The sequence below is a fragment of the Periophthalmus magnuspinnatus genome, chromosome 17 (genome assembly GCF_009829125.3).
Source record: "Periophthalmus magnuspinnatus isolate fPerMag1 chromosome 17, fPerMag1.2.pri, whole genome shotgun sequence".
Lineage (NCBI taxonomy): Eukaryota > Metazoa > Chordata > Actinopteri > Gobiiformes > Gobiidae > Periophthalmus > Periophthalmus magnuspinnatus.
The window spans coordinates 28,556,973-28,573,783 of NC_047142.1; the positions used below are offsets into that span (position 1 = coordinate 28,556,973).

General features: G+C 42.8%; 2 protein-coding genes across 2 annotated transcripts in view; both read right to left on the reverse strand.

Annotated features, from left to right (window-relative positions):
- Nucleotides 1–2,142: 2,142 nt before the first annotated feature.
- LOC117384821 (zinc finger protein 8-like) lies at nt 2,143–5,073 on the reverse strand. The gene is made up of 4 exons (XM_055228516.1): nt 4,754–5,073; nt 3,940–4,004; nt 3,480–3,573; nt 2,143–3,282 (listed from the first exon to the last, which is right to left on the reverse strand). Exons 1-4 carry the CDS (start codon nt 4,959–4,961, stop codon nt 2,309–2,311), a joined length of 1,341 nt encoding a protein of 446 aa, XP_055084491.1. The 5' UTR covers nt 4,962–5,073; the 3' UTR covers nt 2,143–2,308.
- Nucleotides 5,074–6,553: 1,480 nt separating this feature from the next.
- Nucleotides 6,554–16,811, reverse strand: part of LOC117384824 (zinc finger protein 83-like) — a 30,843-nt gene continuing 20,585 nt past the window's right edge. Inside the window, exon 4 of the mRNA XM_055228513.1 lies at nt 6,554–11,131. Within this exon, the coding sequence (XP_055084488.1) occupies nt 10,629–11,131 (503 nt within the window). The 3' untranslated portion in view covers nt 6,554–10,628. The remainder of the gene's footprint in view (nt 11,132–16,811) is intronic.

Below are 16,811 nucleotides of genomic sequence, written 5' to 3' on the forward strand. Positions count from 1 at the left end.
AAGTCTCTGGATGTTGTGGGGCTGTCTTGGCTGACACGTCTCTGCAACATCGCGTGGCGGTCAGGGACAGTACCTGTGGAATGGCAGACCGGGGTGGTGGTCCCTCTGTATAAGAAGGGGGACCGGAGGGTGTGTTCCAATTACAGGGGAATCACACTCCTCTCAGCCTTCCCGGTAAGGTCTATTCCAGGGTACTGGAGAGTAGAATCCGACCGATAGTCGAACCTCGGATTCAGGAGGAGCAGTGTGGTTTTCGTCCTGGCCGTGGAACACTGGACCAGCTCTATACTCTTCATCAGGTCCTCGAGGGCTCATGGGAGTATGCCCAACCAGTCCACATGTGTTTTGTGGATCTGGAGAAGGCATTCGACCGTGTCCCTCGTGGTGCCCTTTGGGGGGTGCTCTGGGAGTATGGGGTCCGGGGCTCTTTGCTAAGGGCTGTCCGGTCCCTGTATGACCGGAGCAGGACCTGTGTTCGCATTGCCGGCAGTAAGTCAGACCTGTTCCCGGTGCATGTTGGACTCCGCCAGGGCTGCCCTTTGTCACCGGTTCTGTTCATTATATTTATGGACAGAATTTCTAGGCGCAGCCAGGGGCCGGAGGGGGCCTGGTTTGGGAACCACAGGATTTCATCTCTGCTGTTTGCGGATGATGTTGTCCTGATGGTTTCTTCGAGCCAGGACCTGCAGCAGGCACTGGGGCGGTTTGCAGCCGAGTGTGAAGTGGCTGGGATGAGAATCAGCTCCTCCAAATCCGAGGCCATGGTTCTCGACCGGAAAAAGGTGGTTTGCTCTCTCCGGGTGGGTGGTGAGTCTCTGCCCCAAGTGGAGGAGTTCAAGTATCTCGGGGTCTTGTTCACGAGTGAGGGAAGGATGGAGCGGGAGATTGACAGGCGGATCGGTGCAGCGTCTGCAGTGATGCGGTCGCTGTATCGGTCCGTTGTGGTAAAGAAGGAGCTGAGCCGGAAGGCGAAGCTCTCGATTTACCGGTCAATCTACGTTCCTACCCTCACCTATGGTCATGAGCTCTGGGTAATGACCGAAAGGACAAGATCGCAGATACAAGCGGCTGAAATGGGCTTCCTCCGCAGAGTGGCCGGGTGCACCCTTAGGGATAGGGTGAGGAGCTCGGTCACACGGGAGGAGCTCGGAGTAGAGCCGCTGCTCTTACACGTTGAGAGGAACCAGTTGAGGTGGCTCGGGCATCTGCTCAGGATGCCTCCTGGACGCCTCCCTAGGGAAGTGTTCTGGGCATGTTCCACCGGGAGGAGGCCCCGGGGAAGACCCAGGACATGCTGGAGGGACTATGTCTCTCGGCTGGCCTGGGAACGCCTTGGGGTCCCACCGGAGGAGCTGGAGGACGTGTCCGGGGTGAGGGAAGTCTGGGAGTCCCTGCTTAGACTGCTGCCCCCGCGACCCGGCTCCGGATAAGCGGAAGAAAATGGATGGATGGATGGAAATATAGATTAAAAGACAGAGCAGTTATGGTCAGAGTGGTCAGGATGAGAAGGCCTTTCTAAACATTAAAGGTCATATATTACACAAAATTGATTTGTGTGAGCTTTTAACCATGCTGGAATGTTGTCACCTCATACCTGGAGTTGTGTTTTGTTTCAGTTACACGTGTAACACTATTAGTCTGTCTACATCTTCAACGATCAAAATGCTCTGTTCCACCTTGTAATGTCATGTAGTGGTAGTTTTCAAGTTAACAGCTCCTTTTACCTTTAGTTCAATAGAGATTGGCAATTCCAGGGCTAAAATTATCCAAATGATTGTAGTGAAGGTGTATGGAGTTTAAAAACACAGTGGAGCACTTCCTGTTATACCACATGACATCATAAGGAGGAACAGTGTTTTCTGTTTGTGAGAAGAAGGCTAAACAAACACAACTCCAGGTCTGGTTGTGATGAGGAAACAACATTATAATACAGATCAGAAAATAGTGTGATATGGGCAATTTAAACTTTTGGACAAAAACAGATGACTAGGCCAAATTACAAATCATATCTGTGTATAGGCAATTCTGCCAATGGTATGAATGTGAATGTTTCAATAACAGCAGTAGTAAATGAAAGATAGACTGAATAAAATAAAGATCATTTTAATTGCCATACTGTGGAATATTTCAGGCAAAGCAATAACATCTCCATGGAGGAAAGTAGTTAGCAGGCCTCCCAACAGAAAATATACACAGTGCATCTTTAAGTTTACCTCACTTGTTATGGTGTCAGCATCACCTTTAGTTACACTTGCTCACCTACTAACTGAAAGGTAACCAGTTCAAGCCCAGCTTAACCACATATTTTCTACCCATTGTACGTATGAATAACCTTATGCCTCTTGAGATGGTGCATTAGTATAAAGGTTTTGCCACAGTCTGAACAGCTGTAAGGTCTCTCTCCGCTATGAGTCCTCTGGTGCACCCTGAGACTGCTTTGCTGTGTGAACCTTTTTCCACAGACTGAACACCCGAAAGGTTTCTCTCCTGTGTGAGTGCGATGGTGAATCCTCAAATGGGATGAACACATAAAACTTTTACCACAAACAGTGCACCAAAACGCCCTCTTCCTCCTATGGCTCTGCTGGTGCAGCTTAAACTGGTGTAAACGTCCGAAAGTCTTCCCACACTGCATGCAAGTGTAACCCCGCATTGTTGTAATTGTCTTATTTTGAAAGTTTTGCTGGGAACTATAGTTCGAACTATCAAAAATACTAATTCCCTGGTTTACAGTCGGCCTATCATTATTTTCTCTTTCTTGCAAATGCGTATTGTGCAAGTTGTTTGGAATTCCGGTTTGAAAATTAGCCATTTGTGAAGAATCCTTGGAAAATTCACTATTAAAAACACCGTTACATTGCGTTTGGACTTGATCGGCAGTACTAGCTTTAGCCACCACTTCCGATTGCTCTGAAAATGTGTTTGAATATTCGTCGACAACGCTAGAAAAATCTGGAAAACTAGAATCTATTTCGTTTCCGTCCATTATTGAAGACCAAAGTTGGCTGCTGCGTTCTTCCATAGAAAAGTCACTGTTGTTCATATTGTTTGGTTGAGGTAGCTTTCTAGTGCTATGTTGACAGCTATCCTGGCTGAACCCTGCTTGGTTCTCCTCTTTTTCGGTTTTTACAGTGAAGTTTTGGCCCATGTTGTGGTGAGATGGGTTGTACGTGTGGCTTATGTCCATGTTTTTCTGCGCCGTGGATACTTCAGTTTGGGTTATTTGGCAATTCTTTTCAAATCGCTGCCCTTCGGAAGTTGTCATAAATTGTGCAGAAGAACCTAGAAAATGACAAATTACACTTATAGATTTATCATATAATTAGCTAGCTGTTCTAAGCTCCATTTTGACGACTTGTGACCAATCAAACAATAAACAAGTTTCACGCTACAATAAAAATTAATCTACAAATGAAAATTAGCATAAAATAAAATGAAATATATAAAATGAAAATGAAATAAAATAAAGCAAAAGTCACCTGTGCTGAGAGCAGACGGACTGATCCACAGGTCATCTGGACTCTCCTCTTTCACTGTGAACGGAGCAGAACTGTTCTCAAGAAGGTCTGGAAACTGGACACACAAAAATGTATCATAAGACATTTTATAAACATATAACACATAAAACAATCATCAATATTACTTTTATAATTGGGTTTTGAAATTGCAATTGAATTTCTTCCTTATAAGGCCAACACAAATCTAGAGGCCTAGTTCACTCTTACTCGATACTGGCAGATATGAGCAAAAACCAGGGCACTGCCTCTGACCCAAAAAACATATTGAATTTTGGCTGGATAACTTATGATTTGGGGTCAGAATGTCTCCAAAACTAGACGACAAACAACATTATGACCAACATCAGCACATATTAAATCAGACAAAGTGCTAAAACTGTGGGAGGCTCAAGTATGAAATGCATTTAATCAGTTCAAATACCTTGATATCTCCTTGCACAGTTGCACTGCTGTTGTCCATAGAGATGCCACGCTCCAGGTATTTGTCTGCAAACAATTCCAATGTAATACAAACGTGATAATTATAATGCATCCTTATTAGGCTATGATGAAACTATACATTTAAATCATGAGACATTTACAGATTTCTGCAGACACTGTATGGAGGTAGAGGCAATGCTGATTTGAATGAATTTATTTGTAAAGTGGAAAGGAAATTTATGTGTATTCATGTTGTGAACAAAATATTCTTATATGTTTTTGTGTAAATGTATTTGATCTGTGTCAGTCAGACCCACAGAAGACATTAACATGTGTGAAGGCTCAGTCCCCATCCCACAGGAAACTATGTTGTTCTGCCTGTCTAAGTGTAAGTTCATTATCTCATTGGTGTGAAACAAACGTCGCTCTGCTTGGAAATGTATGTAGCTTTGTCATTCTGGTATAAATACTCAGAGCAGATGCTCCCACAACAATAATATTTAGGAGTAAAACATCACTTATTGCTCCTACCTTTAGGAAATCCATCTGAGTAAGCTAATATCTACCGGTAATTTTATATAAACATATAAGCACAAGGCAGCTGCGCTTAACCCTAGTGCCCTCATGTAAACATTAAACAACGTAATATGCTTCAAACTGACCCCAAATTCAACAAAGGAGGGCCACACTGGTCTGAATATGAACGTCCATCACTCTGTAAACAACACATTCATCTTCAGCTGACCACCTACAGCTGTGAAATAACTGGGTTAATAACGGGGTTAACAGCTAAAATAACATCAATATCAGTTTACCGTATCCTTGTTGCAGCAGCGCGTTCTTGCTCTCCACCGTCTGCAGTCTCCGTTTGAGCAACTCGTTTTCGCTTTGCTTTCGGGAGATTTCCAGGTGCAGAAAAGCGCATTTTTCATCCACCAGTTTGGAGATCTGTGCCACGGCCGAGCGCACCAGAACCTCAAGAATGGACGATAACTGGCTCTGGAACGGCACGCACGTCGCCATGTTTGCGCATTAAAGTTCGTACAATGGGAACAAGCTCAAATCAACGTGTTTGCGCTGTGTAAGAGGTGAAACAGCGTCAGAAACGAGGATTCAGATGTTTTGTAGCAGCTCGAGCTCGGTTTTCTTCCGCGTGAGGTTTACCGTAACGCGTGAAGTAAATGGGCAGGTGAAATGTAGAAAACTGCACAAAATAAATCGTTATTATAATTAAATACATAAAAACGTACAAATAATTATTCGCAATACTAAAACTGTAAGGGACTAAATAATAATAATCATCATCATCATGATGAGACTTATTTAAATAACAAAAATAGTGTAGGCAAAAAATAAAATGGGCTAAAATAATACCTATGCTTTTAAATTCACATTTCTTAACAATACAAATCATATTATATCCTGTAATAATCAGATTCTAATAAAATCAAGACATCCACTTGGCACCCACTTTACAGTGAAAAGCAACACATTTACATTAACTCCTGTTACTTCCATTCACATTTCATAATTGTAATGTGTAATGCGCATTAATTAATTAATTTTGCATTTTATTCCTATGTGGGTTTCTTTCATGGGGTGTCCCATAGAACCCTTCAGATGGTACACTGCACATCAAGATGTGGGCCCATGGTGCTGCTCCTGAGGTTTAACCCAGTCACATTGTAGCATGGGTCAAATGCAGAAGACGCATTTTTCTACAGGGATAAGTCTAGAAATGTAGTACAACGAACATAACATAAGTACTTAAATTCAACTAATAATATTGTAAATACTGTAGAAATAATACTAATTGTAGTCACCTTCACATCTTGGTGTATGCATGAAAGATGATGTATGTTTTTTGGGTTATTGAAAGTATTGAAAATCAGATATTAATTGATACTAAGTATCAAAATTAGATATTCATTTACTAAAAAAGTCACATTCACAGGTCAAAAATGAATATTCCTGAATATATTTTAATAATATTTATAATATAATAATATTTCCTGAATATGTTTATAATGATCCTGAGCTGTATCTTTCACAAATATAAGACACATAGACTAGTACACACCAATGGCTCACTATGAACCCACTGGACACTGAGGGATTACACACATATAAAACACATGGGAATAGAAAGTACTACCATTTAATGTAATAAAACAGATTCTATTGTCTACAGAAATTGAATGTGTTATTATTATTATTATTATTATTATTATTATTATCATCATCATCATCATTGTGGTATTGGAATTGGTATCGAGTCTGTTCCTTATAGTATCAAAATATAGTGTGAAATTTTAATATGACAACACTGACGCATTTAATCACATCACACAAAACCTTTTAACAAATTTTTTTTTTGTTTATTCTTATGTTTAATTATTTTGTCAACAAATTTTGAGTTGGATAATTGTCTTTAAACTACATTTAAATCTGAATTGTTACAGCATAGACAAAATAGTATAAACGTTCATAAAATAAAATCCTAAAATCCAAATATAAAACTAAAATAAATATATTTAATCAAATTAATTTTGTAAATAAAAATGCATAATTTGCAAATTTTCAAATCAAATAAAAAATTTGGGAATCTGGGATACCAAAGCACTTAAAATACAAAAACTAGATAAACAGCACAGTTCAGTCCGATTTTATGTCACATTCATATTATGGCACATTCACAGTCTATTGTTAACACTTCATATATTAACGTATGAAACATGTATGGTACAAAACCTTCAAATCCTAAAAATAATCAACTATTTCTACAATGGTCTTGAGCTCTGGGTCTGAGGGAAGTGTTGGGGGAGGTAGAAGTACATTCTCTTTAGCTACACAATATAATCTGGCCCTATTTTAATGTACTTCATTAAAGATACACGATGTAACTTTTCAGATGGAGACAGAACACTACCTTCTTGTCTCTGTGGTATAGCTTTGCCTGAATGTTCTACAATATGACATTAAGCATTTACCTCAGTGCAGACAAGCAGACCACCAGGCAAAGTTAAAGGTCAGATCTGTGGTGAGACGCGCCAACTCACAGTAAGAATTCATATATTTCAAGGTTTTTAAGTGACATAAAAACACCTGCAATTAAATAGCAAGTTACATTAAAGCCACAAGCGGTGAAGATGGCCCTCGTTCTGGTGTGCCTGCCCGTCCTCATACAGTTGCCAGGGACTCGCGACTACCCCCACATCGCATTCTCCTCGCTTGGCCACTACCCGGGCTACTTTCTGTCCATTATATTCAGGCCAGTATAACGCATCAGTGACCCATGTCTGCAATATATTTTTTAGCTTCTTGTCATTCATCAAATTTATTCCCCAAATTTAGTAGGAATCTCATAAAAAATAACACTATAGTCACCAGTATTATCAGACTTCATAGTCCCTTACATTGAGACTAGGATCACGTAGCTGTGATTTGAATTTGAGCTCTCTAGGCAAATGCCCGTGGGAAGTCATCGAAAAACAGGAAATTAAGGTGTTTTTTGCTGGCGTGTTACCCTGTATCTAGATGTGACATGTGAAATCTGAGCTCATTTAGACTCAATCCGTCCAGCATGTCCTGGGTGTTCCCCAGGGCCTCCTCCCAGTGGGACAGGGAACATGTCGTCAAGGTCCTTGCCTTTGACTGCTGCTGAGTCAAAGGCAAGGACCAGATCTGTCAGCATTGGCAAACGTCATGTAAACAAAATTAATATTGTGAAAACTAAACATTGTTTGTGTATGCTCTTTATTCTTGGTACTAAAAATTATATATATGTGACGATGCCAGGTCAGAGGGGGTTAACATTAAGAGACTGGGTACGAATTAACACAAGGCAACTCTGACACCACCTGCAGAGACTAAGTGAAGGACCATCTCCTAGAAGTGATCCTAGAGATGCTTGGCTATAAGAGCAACCATGGGAGCCATGAGAAAAAATATCCACCATGGAAACAACGATTAGGTTAAATCAAGGCAGTGCAGAGGCCCAGAGAGGTGCGATAAAAAACAGTCAGATGCCCATACCTGAAGCACTGGAAACTGCCAAACAAAGGCTCCAAGCCTTGGCCAGCCGCCTAAAGAGGTACACACGAGATAATGACGCCAGACGAATAAACCGTCTTTTCATCTCAATACTGGAAAGGTATAAGCCATATCACAGTGGCAGACATCCAGGAAAGAGTCTCAGGCATGAAAAAGAATGCACCAGGCCCTGACATGATCCATGTGTGCCTGCTAATGGATGGGACTCACCCTAAATGGCTAACCAAAGGGAGTACAATCCTGATCCAGAAGGGTACAGCCCCATCCAACTATCGGCCAATAACCTGTCTCTCCACAACATGGAAGTTCATGTCAGGCATCATTGCGGCTAAGACAAGTGGGCACATGGGCACAGCGCAGAAGGGCATCGGCAAAGATACCAGGGGAGCCAAACACCAGCTCCTGGTAGACCAAACAGTCGCCCGAGACTGCATAACCCGTAAGACCAACCTGTGTACTGCCTGGATTGATTACAAGAAAGCCTACGACTCAATGCCACACACATGGATCACTGAATGTCTGGAGCTGTACAACATCAATAGTACTCTAAGACCCTTCATTGCAAACTTTATGAGGTTGTGGAAAACCACCCTTGAAGCCAATTGCACAAGTGACCATCAAATGTGGGATATACCAAGGAGACGCACTGTCCCTACTGCTGTTTTGCATAGGTCTGAATCCCCTCAGCCAAATCATCAGCAACACTGACTATGGATACCAACTCAGGAATGGGGCCACCATCAGTCACCTCCTCTACATGGATGATAACAGACAAAATAAAATAAAAAATTCAACATAGAAATCTAAAGCAAGAAAGGAACTAATTAAAACCGTGTCAGGAGTAGTAAGATTCTTGCCAGTAACTGTTATCGAAAATTAGAACTCAATGAGTTCTAATTTTGAATGAAAAAAAAAAGAAAAAAAAGATGAAAAACGCCACCTCAAACTTTGATTTCTATGGGGCCAGTGGGAGCACGATCCGAAAAAAAACAAAAAACAAAAGAAACCCATAAAAATCTGACACTCATCAACAAAAATAGAACATGTCAGAAAATAATATTAGGGCCCCACCCTAAACTGTATAGGAAGTCCGCTATATTGAATCAAATTCAGGAATGACAAAAGCGCATACTGTCGTATTTAGGACGTCTCCTCGAAGTTTTCATCACAAACACTTCAAATTTGATCAAAACACACTCAACCCATGTGCAATTAAAGATTATCAATTACATTTTAAATATCACTTTGGGTGTGGTTATGGTGAATTTTCAACAAAATGTCAATTTTTTGAAAATTTCAAAAAAATATTTCTCTTTCACACATTTTTTGTCTGGAATAAGCCAATAGAGCGTTTATGTAGATTTGCGAGCTGAACACAATGATATGCAAATTACAACGCAATAACAACAAACAAACAAACAAAATGGCTCTCTTCGGCCCTCTTCAATTGGCCAGTTGAAATTTGGCTCACACATCTTCCTTAACATACTGATCAAACAGCCAATGAGGACATACCCCTATCTGCAGCCCAGTTATTGTGGTAACATAAGAAATGTGTCATTAAAATACATGGGGTTCAGACTACTGGACTTTGTTGTAGAATAAATAGATGCTCTATGCTAATCCAACTATTTTATTATAAAAATGTGATCATGGCTCCCCCTTAAAAATTGAAAATAAACCTTTTTAAACATAGAAAGATGAAACTTAGCATAAAAATAGTTCATGACATAACAAGTAAAAAACTATTATGACCCCATCCTAAACCCAACAGGAAGTCCGCAACTGTGGGCAAAACCCATTTTTTGGCAAATTTTACCTCTCACATTTGAATTTTTTACATTGTAGATTTTCATTGAAAAAGCTTGAAAGTTTGTCAAAATGAACTAGACCCATGTGCAATTACAGACTAGTCTTTTGAATTTCTTTTGAAAGTCATAAAATGTGGGTGTGGCCAACCTGCAAGCAAAAAAGCATTAATTGAAGTATTAAATTGTGTGCAATGTGTGCAGACATGCAATGTCCTATTGCCCAGTATCAATATACGTACAATTTGTGCAAAATGATGTTCTGAACGCAATAATATACATTTTACAATTCTGAGGCATTAGACATCCAAAGCCCCCCCTTGAACTTCTGAATAAGAAAAAAAAATGTGTTTGGCTTTTTTGTTCAGGAAGGCAAGCCAGATGTTGATGCTGAATTTCAAATGTTTGTGACAATGAGGACTTACCTCCATTTTCAAAAGTGCTGCCATGGCAATGTCCAACATGTCTCATAGAAATACATGGATTTTGGTTAACTGCGACAAAAAAAGGTTTGTCATAGGCCATTGAAATTTCCTACACATATTCCACACATCACACTGAACAAAAATGAACAATACTATTTCCAACCGTACAGGTGTGACTATGTTTGAAATAGGTTCATTGGAATGAATTGAGTAGTAATATACAGATGCTGATTTTGGGGATAGGGGCGATGTAAACAAGAAAAGGCAGGATCTTCGCATTAGCAGGAACCCCGGGGTCGCAAGGGGTGGCGAGGGCCTTTATCGCCACGTCTGGCTTTAATTTTTATTACAAAACTACCTATAAACATAACGTGGCAGTTTAGTAAAGTGATCTCTGCTTAGGCCTATATCTCACCACTGTCCAACTGTTCTAGACACTGGTGTTTTTGAAATAAAATAAAATCATCATAGTTTTCGCCACAGACCGAACAAATGTACGAGCTCATGCCTTGTTTGCTCACGGTGCAGTTGAGATTTTGATTTTTAAAGTCTACAGAATTACCATTTTGTTTCATGTTTCCTTCCTGTGCAGTTTCTGAATTCATCAAAGGCAAGCAATGATTATTAGGCAGCATTTCTATACTGATTTGTGCATCGTCAAAATCCATGTCTTCAGTTTTGAATGTGTCCTGGTCCATAGAAATCCCAGAAGTCCAAGCTACTTCCTGGTTCATGTTTGTAAGGTTGTCCCCTGGTTCAGTATCCAACGGCTCCTCTTTCGGCTCTAGCTTCACGATTGTAGTTTGGGGACACTCTGGACGGTGCTTTGAGTCTAAGGTGTCCATTACAGTTTGGTTTTCAGAAGAGAGGGTCATGTGTTGAGAATCCAGAGGACCACTGTTGTTCCCTATGAAAAAAAAAAAAAGTTATGTAATGTTATGTAATGTTAGTAAATATAGTCTGGTTAAGATTAATAATCACCAATCATTTGACAAACGGTGCATGTTTTGGGTTGATGGGAGAAAATGGAGGAAACTTACATAGGTGCAGGGAGAAACATGCAAATTTCACACAGAAAAATCAGAGAGTTGAACCTGGACCCTTCTTGCTGTGAGGTGTGAGTGCTAGATACTCAGTCACCATGTTTAAACAGTTTGAATGTCATACTATAAAGTTGTTTTCACACTGCCACTAGTAAGGTCGATGTAAAAGTGAGAGCAGTGCGCTTGGGCCAGTGTGAACCCAAGAGTCACATTCTGATTTGCAATAAAAGCCCGATTACAGAGCACTTGAAACAGGTGGTCTTAGAGCATCTCAACTTGCACTGTAGAGTGAATGTGGTGTGAATGTGGCTGACCTTGGGCAAACATACGCAGTCCATGGTAAAAGTAACCAGTCCAAAGTGATAGGACTACTATTTGTATGAATTGGCACTGCAGAGCTTCTAGATGTGTTTGTCTGGTGAGGCAATTTGGATCATCTTATTATCAATGACACAACATTCCTGCCTCTGTCTAGTAAGCCTGGGTTTGTGTATATGTTGTTAAAAAACACCTATAGTACTCTTAGTGTATTTAGCCACAGGTGAAAGAAAAAACTACTGCATATAGTGGGTGAATGAAGTAAACAGAACTAAATCTAGTGTGCACTGGGGGCACACCAACATGTATTTTCACACACGCATTAACATTTGTGAAAATAATATAAAATACTCTAAATACTCAAAATGTTATCATTGGATCAGTAAATGTTTTAACAAATGTTATGTGCTCTGTGAACTAAACATAAAAATAGCAAATCTAATCTCACTTGCTAATTAAAGAATCCTTTGCATTTAAACCCATGTTTGCAGAGGTCTTAATGACTGGATTAGCAAATTTTACACAGAATTACAAACCTTGGACTGGCAACATATCTTGTTGCTAAACGAGCCCATTCAATTTGTGATTTCGATTCAAGGGTGAACTGAAATAATTGAAGTAATTATTTTACTGTCATTATTCAGAGCAAAAGAAAATTTATTTAAAACTGAAAGCAGTGATAAAGGGCCCTCACAACCCTTGAGACCGGAGAATGGCACGTGACAGTGGGAGAACTGTAAAACTGTAACTGTATAGACCTTAGCTTGACATAGACATCTTAGCTTGACATGTGACTCAATATTTCCAGTGTCTTGTAGGGGATAAATGTTTATGGCCCATTGTAACTTTGCAGGGAGCACTAGAGAGCCATTTTAAAAGATTTTAATCCACACATCATTTTGTCCAGCTCATCAAGATACACAGACATGACATAGGGTTTGTCTGAATCTGATGATGTTCGCAAAAGTTACAGGAATTTTTATACTTTCAAAATTGCTGCTTCGTTAGGAGCTCATTATGACTACACCCTGAGACTTATAAAAAATCTTTTAACAACTTTTGTTCCAAGATATGTCCTGATGTTGCTGCCTCAGTTTGGATTCTGTCGAATAAAGCCTAAGATAGGTTTGTTAAAGTATGAGGTATAGATTTTGGCCTGCATAATTTGATTCAAAATGGCCTTCACGTTTGAGATAGGGTGTGGTCCTCATAGAATTTTTTGCTCAGGGTCACAAAGAATGAGTGTTCCAAATTTCATCGGATTTAGTATAATTAGTATAATTCAAATATTATGTCCAGATTAACAAATCCATCCAGATCCAACCATCCAACCATTTTCTTCCACTTATCCAGGGCCAGGTTGCGGGGACTGCAGTCTAAGCAGGGACCCCCAAACTTCACATACCCCAGACATGTCCTCCAGCTCCTCTGGTGGGACACCAAGGTGTTCCCAGGCCAGCCGAGAGACATAGTCCCTCCAGCGTGTCCTGGGTCTTCCCCGGGGCCTCCTCCAGGTGCGTCTTCCTCAGAACACCTCCCTAGGGAGGCATCCTGGAGGCAACCTGAACAGATGCCCAAGCCACCTCAGCTGCTCCTCTCAGCATGTAGGAGCAGCGGCTCTACTCTCAGCTCCTTCCGTGTTACCAAGCTCCTCACCCTAGCCCAGCCACCCTACGGAGGAAACTTATTTCGGCCGCTTGTGTCTGCGATCTTGTCCTTTTGGTCATTACCCAAAGCCCATGGCCACAGGTGAGGGTAGGAATGTAGATTGACCAGTAAATCGAGAGCTTTGCCTTTTGACTCAGCTGCTTCTTTACCACAACAGACTGATACAGCAACTGCATCACTGCAGACGCTGTACTGATCCACCTGTCAATCTCACCCTCCATCCTTCCATCACTCGTGAACAAGACCCGAGATACTTGAACTCCTGCACTTGAGGCAGGGACTCTCCACCCACCTGGAGAGGGCAAGCCACCTTTTTCCGGTCGAGAACCATGGCCTCGGATTTGGAGGAGTTGATTCTCATTCCAGCCACTTCACACTCGGCTGCAAACTGCCCCACTGCCTGTTGGCTCAATGAAGCCATCAGGACAACATCATCTGCAAACAGCAGAGATAAGATCCTGTGGTTCCCAAACCGGAACCCCTCCAGTCCCTGGCTACGCCTAAAAATTCCTGACGGTGTCCAACATGCACTGGGAAGAGTTCTGACTTACTGTTGGCAATGCGAACACAGCTCCTGCTCCGGTCATACAAAGACCGGGCAGCCCTTAGCAAAGGTCCCCGGATCCCATACTCCCAAAACACCCCCCACAGGACACCACGAGGGACATGGTAGAATGGCTTCTCCAGATCTACAAAAGACATCTGGACTGGTTGGGAAAAATCCCATGATAGAGCTGGACCAGTGTTCTGTGACTGGGACAAAAACCACACTGCTCCTCCAGGTTCAACTATCAGTCATATTCTCCTTTGGACTGTTTGTCATAATCTCTTTGAGGCCGTCTGATATTCCTCCTTGTCCTTGTCAAACTCCTCCCAATCCCGAATTTTTGCCTCCATGACTGCACAAGCAACGGCACTCTCAGCCTGCCAGTACTCATCAACTGCCTCAGGAGTCCCATAAGCCAACATAGGACTATTTCAGCCTGACAGCATCCCTTACTTCTGGTGTCCACCACTGGGGTCAGGGGTTGCCGCCGTGATAAGCACCAAAGACCTTACGGCCACAGCTACGAGCAGCCGCGTCAACAATAGAAGAGGAGAACATGGCCCACTCAGAATCCATGTCCCCAGCCTCTCCCAGGATCTGGGAGAAGCTCTCCCAGAGATGAGAGTTGAAGACCCCCCCCCCCCCCCCGACAGAAGGCTCTCACGATACACTTGGCCCTGCCAGGTCTCTCCAGCTTCTTCCTCCGCCAGCGGATCCAACTCACCACCAGATGATGATCGTTCACAGCTCAGCCCATCTCTTCACCCGAGTGTCCAAGACACGCAGCCAGAGGTCAGATGATGACAAAAAGGTCTATCATCAACCTCCGACCTAGGGTGTCCTGGTGCCACGTGCACTGATGGCCACCCTTGTGCTCAAACATGGTGTTTGTTATGGACAAACTGTGGCTAGCACAGAAGTCCAATAACAGAACACAGCTCGGGTTCAGATCAGGGAGGCCATTCTTCCCGATCACCCCCCTCCAAGTGTCACTGTCATTACCCACATGGGCATTGAAGTCCCCCAGGAGAACAATGGAGTCCCCAGTCAGTGAACTGTCTAGTACCCTTCCCAGGGACTCCGAGAAGACCGGGTACTCTGCACTGCTGTTCGGCCTGTAGGCTGACAACAGTGAGAGATCTCTCCCCATCCCAAAGGCGGAGGGACGCACCTCTCGTTCACTGGGGTGCACTCCTACGCGTGGTGGCTGAGCTGTGGGGCAATAAGCAAGCCCACACCAGCTCGCTGCAGCTACCCGCGGGCAACGGCAGAGAAATGGATAGTCCAGACCCTCTCAAGGAGTTGGGTTCCAGAGCCCAAGCAATTTGTGGAGTTGAGGCTGACTCTATCTAGAGGCCTCCGCCTTCAACTACCACCCAGATCTCTATGCACCGGCCCCTTACGGACCCCACGGGTGGTGGATACTAGGGATGGGACGATATTATATTTTAGACTCACGATTATTGTGGCCAAAATAATCGCGATTAACGATATTATCGCAATAATTATTAACCTGTTAACGTTCCGACGGCCCGTGCCTACTTTACAACTTTACAGCAATGTACATATACTTCTGCGTCACCCACACAAACAATCTACACATCAAATGAAAGCTGCGGCGCTTGTCTTTCTGGATATGCAAACCATTTCCATCTGCAATCACCACAGCGCTGACAGGAAAGACGTATTTACAGAAAAGTCACAAAGTGTGAATCTGGACTTCACTTACCATTGAGCGCTCTGGTTCTGTCAAACATCAACATATTCACACAAAATCGGTCTCTTTTGTTCCGTAAAGGTCCAGAGAATATAATCCAGTCAAGAAATTATGTCCACAAAATAAGATCCTCCATGTCCAATCTGCTGCAAGAAAGTACTCCAAATATGAAATCTGCTCCGTCACTTCTTTGCCTTTCTTTTGTTGATTTCAGGCATAATAAACTTCTGACAGCGCCAACTTTGTTCCCCAGTGCTAAACACGCGTGTCAGCTTGTGATTGACACCAATGTTGGCCAATAAGGTGGGGGTTGTGGGTTACTGAGGCCGCAGACAGCGAATCAGTGCTACAGATGACTGAAAGTTTACGCCCCACTCTTCCCCTTGTAGAATCAACTAATTACATCACACACATTTAGTGACATATTCCCCTTACAGCCAATGAGCAGCGGGACAGGATGATGTAATACATGCCATGGTTTTCTGTAAACAGACGTACCCGGAAGAAAATGTGTACTCCTCAATGCCATGCTGTCGAAATGGACCGGTCCTTGTGCCCGTCGACGAACACTTAATTTTTTAAATTAAGGCACTTTGGTGAATTGGGAAACAAGTGGATGCAGAAATGTGTGCATAATGGCGCATTTTACGCACTGTTGTTTTGCGTTTTAAACATGACGAAATGGACAAACCAAAGGGAGTACGTGATCAAGGACACTGTGGATGTTTGTACAAGTTAAACTAGAGGCATCTTGGACCCGGAGCGGTTCATGGCAAAGAGTAAAGATCCCACAGTGGACTCAGGAGTAAAGGACCTTATTTTTTTTGGATGGATTGGATGCTGTTCTCGATCGGTAAGCGTGGTTTATTCTGCTATTGACTTAATTGTAGGTAAAATATACCGTGTATAATCGTTAGCTTTGCTGCTGTGCACATAGTGCGCATTCGGACCATGCGCTCTGGCACATTTGTGTTCAGCTGTATGAATTAGCCCTTCCCCGAACCGCCACCTTAACGTGGTGGAGGGGTTTGAGCACCCGAATGATCCTGGGAGCTATGTTGTCGGGGGCTTCATGCCCCTGGTAGGGTCACCCATGGCAAACAGGTCCTGGGAGACGGGTCTGACTAAGAGCGGTTCAGAAGCCCATCATGAAGAGAAATCCAACGAGGCCGTTTACGTCGCCCGGACTGGCGTTACCGGGGCCCCACCCTGGAGCCAGGCCTGGGGTGGGTGCTCGGCAGCGAGCGCCTGGTGGCCGGGCCTTTCCCCACGGAGCCCGGTCGGGCCCAGCCCG